Genomic DNA, 13,161 nt, shown 5'->3' with positions numbered 1-13,161 from the left:
CATATCCCGGTAGTCATATCGGGTGTTCCACAACCCGCCATGCCCATACTCGACACAACTTAATTGTATATCTGAAAGAAACTGACTTCGGGTTGGTCTCCACGAATTTCTTTCTCTGGCGGCGTGAGCGGCAACACTTGGAACTGTAAAACAATTAACCAATAACTGATCAATGTTGTCGCTGGAAATGCTAGCATTTCTCACATATTGTTCTGCGAGTTTTTTCATTTGTTGTTACAACGATTCCGTTCTGTATAATTCCCCGTTGGGTTTCACAAATTGATCATACTCGGAATCTTCGGAACTTCTAAATAACCACACCGACACAGGGTCAGTTTTACTCAGCGTGTAAATAGCATCAAATATATTTCCGCGATAAAATTTGACAACACGATCTCGTGGAAATATTGTAACCGCATCAGTCCACGCGTGCGAATTATGATCAATAATTTCAATCGGTGTTCCTGACTTTTTATAATGCTTCGAATTATATAATATTTCCCCGGGTAGTGTTTTTACTGCTATTGAACATTTTAATTTACTTGATAGCACAGCAACATCATTTATTGTTGCCCCGGTATTCTTAACCGATTCACCCCATGATGTTATTTTTTCACGTCGCAAATCGGTTAAACCGTTTCCTCGTTTTGCGTTTTTAAAATGTTCCATTACTCGCTCGGCTACACAATTCAACATCGTCGAAGTTTTCATCGGAGCGAGTTTATCAATTTTTGGTTTTTTTACCGGATATATTCCATAAATGACTGCGGTTACAGGATACGATCGATCGTAATATGGTATATCAATCCCGGTCAGCATTCCTGGTTTGGAATTGCTACTTAACAGAGCGGTCTTTCCGTTAGCAAGAACAGGGTCAAGTTTGTCACGGATAATCCACTCATCGGAATCTACTTTCACGATAAATTTTATTCTGAAAAAATATTTCTTTTTACCCTGATGAAAATCAATATAATCAATAATTGTTTTTGCTCGGGCATCAGTCATTGTAGCATCGATGATGCCCTCATCACCGAAGAAGAGTTCGTCAATGATATTGACCTTGTTAATATCGCGGATAATTTTAAATGTCGACCATACATGAAAGGCGCCGTCGTCGTGGAATTCTTTTTTACCCTCGTTGATAATATTAAACAGATCAGTTAGATGCCGTCGTCGTGGATCCCTTTTAAGCCTGTCAAGATCGAATCTCCCAGCGTCAACTGCGGATAATTTCGAAAATACTGTCATATTATATTTAAGACAAATATTTAAATAAAAAATATTGTATATACAAATGAATAAGTGCAAGTGGTTAAAGGTTGGCTCTGTAACAGTCTGTGGTAAGTCCTGCAGAAGGGAATTCTGCGGTGAATATATACAGAGTATCAAACGAGGAAGCACAGGACCTATTCCCTGCCTGCGATGTGGCATTGGTGTCAGGGGTAAAACACAATTATATGCGGGGTGCGGGGGGAAACGATACCGTGAACTCAAGCGATATTACAATAAAAAAATAACGGAGACGCGCTAAAATCCGAAAGTGATTATATAACTAGGTTTTCAAACAAATTATAAATTAGACAAGTATATTATAGTATAAATGAATCAAGAATTTGTCTCACATCCAACCATTAAGAATTATGAAGCATCTCGCGAGGGAATAGTTAGAAATAGCAGGCTGAAAAAACCAGTTGGTGCTGTTACTAATGCTGGTTATCTTCATTTTAAGGTTTCTAGGGGTAAAAACTATTATAATCACAGGTTTGTGTTCGAGTGTTTCCGCGGAGAGATCAAAAAAGGTCTTGTAATTGATCACATTTATGGACAGAAACTTAATAATAATTTATCCAATCTGAGAGCTGTGACGCAGAGCGAAAATTGTAGGGCTGGGAATGCTTGCTATAACAATAAAAGAGCCAGGAAGGTTGTTTCCATAAATTTAAATACAAATGAAGAAAGAGAATTTCAATTGATATATGCAGCTGGCAAGTATTTCGGTATTTGTGCATCCTCAGTACAAAAAGTTGCAGAAAAAATATATAAATCCGCGTTGGCAAAAAAGTATAATAATCAGAAAATTATATTTCGTTATCACGAGGATTTTCCAAACGGAAATAACTCTGCAGTGACTGTGTGAAAATCAATGATGCAATTATTTCCCCGTTGTCACCTTGACAGGTGCGAGCAGACGATATTCTGCACAAGGAAGTAAATAACTTCCCTTTATTTTATCAAGGTGACAGCGCAAGAGTGATTTTATCCTTGACAGCATCAAGAATAAACTCGTATTTATCTTTTATTTCACAGACAATATCACTATTTTATTACACTTGTTCGGGTTTATGGTTCGTCTGTATTTTTCACACAATCATATTTAAGAAAAAAAGCGTTTTAACACGCTGAGCTGTTTCTGAACTTCTGGGGTATCAGTCAGTTTATATACGATATCGTCCTAATACTATATTGGGGTTTTCGAAACCCAACGAAGTTGCACAACTTTCTCCGTTATCGCCCCGTTCGTCAAGGATGACAGCGTCAAGGATGAAAATCCAGAGAATTTTGAAGTCAATGATAGCTTCGTCACGGATGACGAAGTCATTCACCTTGACGAAGTCAAGAGGAAGTTGTTGTTGTTGTTGTTGTTGTTGTTGTGGGGTTTAACGCCATTTTTCAGCACACGATAGGCTATATATGGCGGCCAGTATTAATGGTGGAGGAAGAACCCGGGAAAACCCCAGAAAGAACCACCGACCCACGAGAAGCTACTGGCATGCTTTCTCACATACCTACATTGGCTGAATCTGAGACTCGAACCGGCGCAGACAGAGGTGAGATGGCAGTGATCCGTAACGGAGAACGCTTTAGACCACTCGGCCACTCGGGGTCCCTCAAGAGGAAGTAAATACCTCACCTTGATTGCATTACTTGGAAGTGAAATCGGGTACCTAGAAGTGAAATCGAAAGTAAAAAAAAAAGTAATTTTTTTTTTACTGTGTAAATTATGCAACTGTCCGATTTCGTTGGTTTTCATAGCAAAATACCCTATCAAATCGAGGAAAATGGACAATTTCTTTGATTTTTACTAGCAAATACCCCTATGAATCTGTGACTTTGGTCTGTTTTGTTAATTTTTACTAGCAAATACCCTATAAAATCTACGACTTTGGACTATTTCTCTGGTTTTTACTAGCAATTAGCCTATCAAATCCGTGACTTTGGTCTGTTGCAGAAAAATACTATAATAAAAAATAAAATCCCGCAGGAAAAATAATTATTATAGTATTTTTTTTTGCAACTGTCTGATGTCACTTTACTAGCAAATACCCTATCAAATCTGCGACTTTGGTCTGTTTTGTTAATTTTTACTAGCAAATACCCCTATGAAACCAGTGAAATGGACAATTTCGTTGGTTTTTACTAGTAAATACCCCTATGAAATGAGTACTTTGGTCTGTTGCAGAAAAATACTATAATAAAAAATAAAATCCCGCAGAGGAAATAATTATTATATGAAATTTATACAAACTGCATGATTTTCACTGGTTTTTACTAGCAATTACCCTATCAGGATCAGTGAAATAGTCAATGTTAAAAAAATGTGTATAATAAAATTATGCAACTGTCCGATTTCTCTGATTTTTACTAGCAAATACCCTATCAAATCTGTGACTTTGGACGATTTCTCTGATTTTTACTAGCAATTACCCTATCAAATCTATGACTTTGGTCTGTTTTGTTAATTTTTACTAGCAAATACCCTATGAAAATCAGCGAAATTGTCAGTGGTAAAAAAAATATATATAAAGTAAAATATTTTCAAAGGATGGAAATATCGAAGATATTTTTAAAAATCCTAAAGGATTTTCACTGCAGTATCTTATCGAGATGATAACGTGAAATGCACGAGTGAACATAATTGAGGATTTGGTCTGCGTCACAATTAATCATCGTGATATTGTTTTCGCGGAATTGCTTCAGCTGAAAATCTGTCAGTAAAAAATCATCATTGCCGTACTTATCGATGATTATATTAACATAACCCGGTAAATGGTTTCCGGTAAATAATTTTCGGATGAATTCTTCAAGCGTGCGCTTGTCAACGATGGAACATTTCACGTGTTGATACATTTGCTATGTTATTCGCGTTCATTTAATATAATTTATTACGACAGTGCTGTCGCTGATGGTGATGTCTCTGGAAACGCTAGCGTTTCCCACCGGGCTATCATCGTCGGAAACACTTTGTGTTTCACTGTCACTGTCAATAAAATCACTGTCAGAGACATCTTCATCACTGCCAACAAAATCACTGTCGTCGGAAACACCTTGTGTTGTTACGCTAGCGTCAGAACTGTCAGAGAGATTTTCATCGTCATCATCATACTTCTGGTAATTCGAAGATTTTTTGGACATTATTATGATATGATATTATTAATTGAAAGTCCTTGAAAAATACTTCGTGTTTTCACGATGGAAATCCTTTAGGATTTCACCAGCAAATTAATACTAACCGTCTCGCCACGTAGGTCCAAAAGTCTACCCTGTTGGTCAGTGACTTTAAAATTCATCCTTGTCAGCGTCGGATTATGACACCGCAGAAATACTGGATTGATTGGTTCTTGCACAATCAAAAATCCAGGTGGTTCTCTAGGAGTAAATGAATACAATATATACCCTTGCTGGGCTTGATTCGATGTTGTCGTGTCTATGTTGTAACTGCCATCGATGACATCACATACAAGATTGACCGCGACGACATCAGTGATATTTACTACGCCTGGAGAAATATGCCGGCCATCGCTCGCTGTGGAATTATCGTGTCTGAGGATAACGGGTTCTGCTAGTGTTTTTTTCCATTGTGCAAGTATGTCATCGAAGTATTCATCGACGATATCAGTGACGTATTTTCGTAAGATGACCGGAGAAACATATCCTGGCAATTTAAAATTTGGCAGTTCAGCTTCGGTCAGTGAGTACTTATTTAGAAATTTTTGTTTATCGGGGGATATACTGCTAATTACCGCCTGAACCACGTGCTTGTTAATATACTCCATATCCGCGGCAAGTTGATTTAATATCTCAATTTGTTTAATAATTTCTCCGCGTGAACCTGTCACCGCGGATATATGTTTTTGGAGATGTTGCCGTAGATACCCTCGGTGCGTTCCATGCGCGTCATTAATACCTTTCAAGTATTCAACGATGTCGTTTAGATACATGGTAACTCCAACACGCACCCACCCTGCGTCGTCACGAGTAAAATTAAACACAATATCGACACCGCGCGCGACAGGAAAAATCTTACCTTGTAAATTATCCCTGCGGATCTCATCAAGACGTTCTCGGTATTGTGGTGTAATTGTGTGATATGACTGCGAGTCAGTTACGTAATCAGACTTTTCGGGTGCAGGTGGTATCGGTGATGTCTGCGGTGGATTTTTAGGCCATCCTAATACTGTTCTTATTGAACTGTTATAAATGTCTACGGCGTAACCCGGTGTTGAGATTTCGATGAGCGCTGACAACGTTGGCTCGTGTGCGATTATATTGATCTTTGCTTCTTTTGTGGTGATACGCTTCATTTGACGTTGTATTTCTTTGTTGATTTCTTCTATCTGATAACTTCCTGTGGGAAGTGTGATAGTATTCCAATCTGGTGTGTCGCTGGTACCTGGTTTATTCTGATACGAAAAAACAAATGAGTTATTCGGCGATTGTCCGTGAAATTATGTCGACCTGATGTTGGGCCAACTGTGATATACTCGTAATTGTGCCAGCGCGATTTCTTTTACTGGAATTGCAGTTGGAAAATCAATATTGAATTCTGGCTGCGTCGAAGATATTGTTATCATTGATGTTTTTGCCGGAGCTGTATTCGCGGCTATTTCTTGAAGTATCTCTGTCATTATTTATCTTCATCGTTTTCAAATTAAGATTCTTTGCGCGCTCGTAATCGTTGTATATGCTAGACATCAGCGTAAATTCAGAATCTGATATAACTGTATCGTCAAGGCTGGATGATATCAGCGAGGACAATTTCGAGTAGGCGCTGTTGGCCGCGTTGTTTAACTTTTCATATTCGTGCAGTTTTGTTAGCGCGCACGAGGATATTTTTTTTGCAATTATATTAGCAACTCGTGCAATCGTCGTTGATGCTGAAATTGTGATTGTAATCGCGATTGCAATTGTCACTGGTGTCAGCGCTGATAATAGCACCCCAGTAGATGCAACTACCGCGGATACCGAATACACTATTGTGTCTAATACAGTTACACGCCGTTTGTATTTTTTTATCTTTGTTGCGCATTTGTCAATAGTGGTTTTTAGCGTTGATTGCCATTCGCGTACCTGATCATATCTATATTGCTGAGCGCCTAATGACTCTGTCATTAGTGTTGTCGTTGATGCTGATTTCATTTTATTAATTTACGCGGTAACCAATTGAGGCGTTTCTGCGACGAATTCCAAACACCACCAGTAGGATGTTGCGGTTAATTTCCTGTCTGCGGCTTCCAGTATAAATATTTCTTCGGTTCCGCTGTTTAGTATTACAGTTACAACCCCGGAATATTTGTCAGTGGAATGTCTCCAGGGATATGTTGTGAATATTTCAAATTTAGCGGCGGAAAACACAGACAACCTGTACACGCCAGTGGCTGTTGCTGTATATTTGAGTGAATTATTTTGTCGGGACCATGGTGCGAATCCGGATGATACCGTATATACGATGTTGGTGATATGCCCGGGGGTAACTCCAGTGGGGACTTTAATCAGACTGGTTTTGTTAACGATCTCAGGAATTCCCGATACGATATCCTGCTGTGTTTGTTTGATCGTGTCAATGTCGGTCTTGATTTCAGAAAGTTTTATGTCGATGACTGGAGGAACCCCAAAGAACTTATCAATGGACTCATCAGCTTTCCTAAAGTTTCTACGGAGATTTGTAAACGCTTTTATGTGATCATCATACTCTGCCCGCAACGTGGCTAGTTTACCGTCAATGGTGTCTACGTATTGTTTGTTTGCGGCATCTTCCGGGGATGTTGGATCTCTTAAAACGGTTATTTTGTTACCGTTCATACTGAGTTCACCTGTCATTGTATCACCGGTCTTCGCTACACGGGATAGTGCAAGTTTTTGCATATCATCTCGGAGAGCTGCAATCGATATCGACGAATCTCTGATTCTGCCGCTGTCAGTGAATACAACGATGTTGTCCGTGACAGCTCCAAGAACTCTGCGAATTATATCATTCCACTTAATGTTACTGGCTCTTAGTTTGCCGTGTCGGTCTTGAAAAATTACAACCTCATCTGGGTCTACTCCGGATAGATTCAAAAGATCATCAATTTCATCTTTGGTCGCATACTTTGATAAATCGATATCTTTTTTTTCTTCCTTGGTTTTGCTTGATCTTCCGTAAATATCAACCATTATTAGTTATGGGGTTGTTTAAATTTGGAAATCACATCTGTGGTGTATTCATGCACGACTTTGTGAGGAGAACTCGCTGATTTTGAGATTGCATCAAGAACATTTAATACTTCACGACCGCATATCGGAGGATCAGTTAGTGTTTGTGTTGGCAGCGTTGAGTACCAAACCTTACCCGACCCTGTCTTTGTCCTTGATTTCGTCAAGGGGATTTTTTTGTGTATCTGAGAAACTCAACTGGCGGTGCTAGCCCGTACGAATCGAAATAGATAATTCCACGTGGATCGATCGCGTAAGCAACCCAGTGAGTTCCTGGCCCATCGCTGTTATCAAGATTAATAATTCCTGTTTCTGGATTATTCGGTCGTGCTGGTAATTGATCTCGCATAAAGGCGCCTCTGAAGTTTTTTATACGCAATTGTTTAACAGCATCAAGCAAATCAAAATTTGACATCGGTGTAAAAACACTTAGAACTTTTTTGGATACCATGACGCCGGAGTTCCCGGTAGTCTTAGACCGGATCCCTTCTTTTTTGTATCCTTTTCCGACTGCTTTCTTAAGTGCCATTCCTGCTGCGGTTCCAACTGCTCCTAACGCTGCTGCTTTTGCTGCTGCGGCTGCTGCTGGTGCTAGTGCTGCGGAAATTATTGGAATAAATGGAAGTATTCCACCGGTTTTAACCATATCTTTGACCGCGGCTGGAGAGAGGTCAAGTCGAACTCCAGTCCTTGCTTGTTTCGCTTTATTGAAATGTTTTAGTTGGGTTTTAGTCAATGACAGTTTGTTTGGACCACCCGCTAGCTGATCGTGTTTTAGTGTTATTGATGTCCCACATGTGCTCGCGTTTTTCGATTGTAATTTCTTCACCTGACCAGGAGTCAGAGTGACATTAACATGACTGTATGACATTTTATTTAATACGAGATTGATCTAATTGTTTACACGTTGCTGCTAGCAATGTTACATATTTTCCACCGGAGCATTGATGACTCTCATTCGTCCACCAACACCTTCAAGTAGCATTGCTTTATCGGAAAGTATGACAGCGATCGCTCTAAAACCACCAGGAATTGCAGGTGGACCAGCAACTGCAGCGGGAAACTCACCAACGTTAGCCTTGAAGTGTATATCAACGACCGATTGTTTGGTTAGATCAAGATGTTCCAGCGAAAAGTAATAAATCGGATACAACGTTGTGAAATCCAACCGTAATATCTGCAAGCCGGTATCAATATTTTGATCACGTCCCATAAATGTCATCAGACGATGATACGCACGTGCAGCTTGATTATTATTAAAATCTATCACTATATCCTCGGATGGTTCTTGATGTCCGTTTATTCGCAGCGAAACTTCAGAGACACCAAGTTGGTCAAATATCATATGCGAACGTGTTTGATTATTTACTCTCGCGTTAGCCTGAAGTGCAACGAAAATATGTCGTGGTGCTGAAACTCCTTGTTGTGATGCTATGTGCCACGTGAATTGCCCAGCACCGGCGCCCTGAATGGAATCTGTAGACACTGTTAACCATGATAACAATGATTTACCACCTGTGTCCATGAAAGAGAGTAACCGCTGCTCTTCAGCCTACGATGGGGACATTACTGTCATCCACAACGCAATCTTGAATAATATTACTTTACCAGCATTAACAGCAGGATCATCACCTTCTCGCCAGATAGCGTCGTTATCATCACCTTTTCTAACAAGTACAACTGTATGCTTGGCTCCAAAAATAACCTTTTTGACACCTCTGCAAAATCCAAAGATGTGAGACAGCGGAATTGTACATGAAAATCTTCTACGATTACCCAATAACATTGATTTACGTGTAGCAAAACCAAGATTGTACTCGGGATTTGGCGCCGAGACAGCTGTGACAGCTGCTGGTTTGTCTGGAGTATCTGGTAATTTATCGTTAGTTGCTGCAAAAGAGTTAGCTAACATTGAATATCTAATAACAGGTCTTCCATTCGGATGATCAGTATTATCCTTAGCGAACATCATAGTCGGACCAGCTGATCTAGTGTAATCATCTGAGTATCGTGCTAATCCCACGATTGTTGTAGCAACGTCAGCGTTATCCTGAATCGTTTCAATTTCTTTTCCATCGATGTTGTATGAAGCACTTCTGAATAGCGCCATGATACCATTATTAACAAAACCAACATGGAAATTAGCTCCATATGGTGTATTAAGGGGAACATCTGTTACAACTTCACCCGTGACTTCAAGGAATGCTTCAGCGGGTAAGAAATATCTACTTGTATCCTGCACTTGTAATTCAATTCGTCCGCGTTGATTGGGTAATCTTGCTTCATAAGAATAATACTGATAATCGCGCACAGACACATCTTTAAGTATTGGTGCATCCATATCGAACGCTGGATCTGATACTCGTTTGAACATTTTATATAAATTATCGACGTCTAAAACGAAGACCACTTCCTGATATCAGACTCGTATTTATTTGTTCGGGTTGTTGAGTTACAAGAGATGTGAGTTTTTGATTTGCGGCTTCATTTATTACTTTACTGACATCCGCGGGCATAGTTTCAGTGCTCGGTAATTTTACTGGTGGTGGTTTAACCGCTTTTGGTCTGCGTGCTAACCGTGACAGTCTATCCCTGACTGACGTAAATGCTTTTCCGGCAAGATTACCAGCAGTTCCAATAGCTTTATCCTTAACAACATCAATAGCCTTCATCGCCAATTGTTTTGCAATCGGTAACTCCTTGGGGGCCATTCTTCTAAACAAACCAGTAACAATATCACCGAGACCATCTCCGTATGTTGCTTGATAGACCGGTAATCGTGAATTTACTACTCTGACTGGAATGGGTCGAGCGTTGTTTATAATCATGCTATTCAACTGTTGTTTCTCTAACTAAAATTACTGTGACCTTCAGTCGCTGTAGTAACCGTCTGCGAGTTCATTAATAAGTTCACGGTAGATATGAGTATCCATGATACCACGTTGAAATAGTCGCTGACAGATATCTGCGGCTTCATTAATTATTTCCGGAGAATTATTTCCGGCTCGTTTTCCTCCGATGAGAACTTCTAACCGTGATACATCATTGATGATATTATCGGGGCAGGGAATAAAACCCGATCCAGTTTTAGGTTCCAGCACCCCAAGATCTTCAAGAACATCTCTTTCTTCCGGAACCTCTTCTACTTCTAGAGCAGAGTAATATGACGCTGGTCTCTCTTTTTTAGGTCTTCCACGTCGTTTAGGTTGTTGTTGTTGTTCAGGCAGTGGTTGATGTTCAGGCAGTGGTTGATGTTTCTGTGCTGTAACTTTCTTTCGCTCGCTTTTCTCTTTTTTCGCTTGTTTTTCTGCTGCTTTTTTATCTTGTAATTCTTTATTATACCCAATTATACCTGTTTTTATAAAATTATAAGTATTATCATTTTTAGATATTCGGGAAAGGCTTTGATTTATTTTATACACATAATCAGCCCACTCAGCTTGAGATATACCTGTAGCAGCTTCTGGTTTTAGAAATTTATGTCTGCGATGAAAATTATCAACAATCCAAACAGAAAACTGTTTAAGTTCCTCTACGTTACTCAGTGGAATATTTCTTATTTCGTTGATGCCATCTTCGGTAATTTTTTTAATAAATGTTTCCTTGACAGTTGCAAGTGGACCTACTGCACCTGGATCAGCTGCGGCTGCTACTTGTTGTTCACTAAGTTGTTCTATTTCTTGAAGCAAACCTTGCTCTGGTTTTCCACCCTCGATTGCAACCTCCTCGGGAGTTCTTCCTTTGATAGCAGTTAAAACCTTTCCAGTGACTGCAGTGATAGGTTTAAATAATTCCCCTGTGGTCTCTGCGAAACCTTCCTGAATTTGCTGTCTCACTTGTAAATTTTCTCTGACACTATCTCGCACAGGAAGAAATTTTTTTATTGCTTCTAGTCGCTCTCGAGCTAGTCTAGCAGAATGTGCTTCTCCAATGTTAGCCATTATTGTTAACTTAAATTTTTAATTCCACTGATACACTATTTAGTTAAAAAATATTCTCGCTGAGAGCAACAGAGAGACCGAGCCCCACGAGAAGTTCGTCGACGTCACCCCGTCAAGAAATATTTTTTATAGTGAGTTATTTTTCATGAAATAACCCTTCTATTCAGAAAAGAGGATTTAGTCATCATAGTTTTCTGAATAGAGGGTTTATTTTGTGAAATAAGATCTTCTATTGGAAAAGTTTTCAATAGATGGTCCTGTTGGACGAAATAGTTGGTGGGCTCAGTCTCTCTGCTGCTCGGTTTATATATAGCTGCACGCGCTAAATTCCTGCAGTGAGAAGCTCGATTGCCAAGAGTTATATGGCCATGGATTCTCACCACAAGCAAGGTTCTTGTGGAGTACGTTCTCGATTTCTTAACACAATGCAACGATTTATTTCAGGAAAATGTCCACTTTACGGGAATAATCTTCAACTGTAGTATTCTTTCTTGCTATCCGTTTTATGTGATAGACTAGTTTTATATATTGGATCTTTCATAATTTGTTCCAAATTTTACAGAGGTAGACCTATACAGAATAATATCACGCAGCCAGCTGTTTGTATAACCGAACAGATAAATTGAATTCAGTTATACGTTGCATGCATTAAGGGATGAGTTTGAGGTCATATAATTCAGATAGATTATTCTTGTTGGAAACAAACAAGAATCTTAATGCAGTATAGGTTCAAACTTCAGGCAGCCGAAACCTATTTTCATAAAGCAATCTAAGCTGCCAGTTAACCTTACTTCAACAAGTTATTTTTACGATATGATTTAAACTTGCATGCAGTCGCAAACACATGGTGATTGCATAGACTCAGTGATATAATTTAATGATCTTTCAAAGAATATTTACACCGTAAAAATGGTCGAAATCGCAACCGAAAGTCATACAGTGATGAAGATCTTAGAAGTGTACTCTTTTAGTGTAGTCATAGAGACTGCATGCAATTGCCACCCATTTGGTAAAAGGAAACTTGTATGATGTGCATTCATATTATCATGACCTTGCTGTTGTAAAATTATTTTCGATTGGATATATAGTGCTGTTGTTCCTGACCTTTCTACCAGTGAATGACTTTAGTGGATGTTCCTTGAAAGATACGTGTTATGGCGACAGAGTTTGATCACTCATGTCTTTTAAATTGAACGAAGATTCCAAATGAAGTGAAATGTTAAAATCTTTTCCACGCATTATCTGGTCTCTGAACCGGAAAGAACAAGTTTGTAACATAGCAGTTACAATGGCAAATATAAGGAAGTGCAAGCGTGCAACCAAAGTGATTGAATAATGATAGGTTATATTTGTACCTGACAAGACTCCTCTGACTGAATGAGCCGGTGCAAATTACAGTTCCTGAACGGTTTAATGGTAGTGCTGACGTTATTTTAAATTATCGATTTTCTTCCTTTTTTGCAGTGATTCCCAACAGAAGTCTTGTGATTTCAACTCACAGCCGTAACCTTCTTGTGTTTTCTGGGCTAGAGGATTGGGTACAAAATAATATCGTTAATGCCACATTGTTTTATACAATCGGTTCTGGGCCCTTAAATAATACCAGAGGACTCTCATTCATCCATCGAGAAAGGCGAGAGATTTTCATATTTAGCGACGCAGACTTTACAACCATTAGTGCCATCAATGGCACAAGTCCTACACAGCAGGCGGTAGTCTTCCATATAGGAACGTCATCGGGTATGTA

General features: G+C 39.3%; 1 protein-coding gene across 1 annotated transcript in view; it reads left to right on the top strand.

Moving 5' to 3' along the window:
• The window catches only part of LOC149798647 (low-density lipoprotein receptor-related protein 6-like), a 97,586-nt gene that overhangs the window by 37,286 nt on the left and 47,139 nt on the right, over window positions 1-13,161 (top strand). Inside the window, exon 2 of the mRNA XM_089957483.1 lies at window positions 12,879-13,154. Coding sequence (XP_089813609.1) covers window positions 12,879-13,154 — 276 coding nt within the window. The remainder of the gene's footprint in view (window positions 1-12,878; window positions 13,155-13,161) is intronic.

This window comes from Sinohyriopsis cumingii, chromosome 5, assembly GCF_028554795.1.
Source record: "Sinohyriopsis cumingii isolate HCF-2022 chromosome 5, ASM2855479v2, whole genome shotgun sequence".
In the NCBI taxonomy this organism is placed as follows: Eukaryota; Metazoa; Mollusca; class Bivalvia; order Unionida; family Unionidae; genus Sinohyriopsis; species Sinohyriopsis cumingii.
This window is presented reverse-complemented; position numbering and strand designations above follow the sequence as displayed.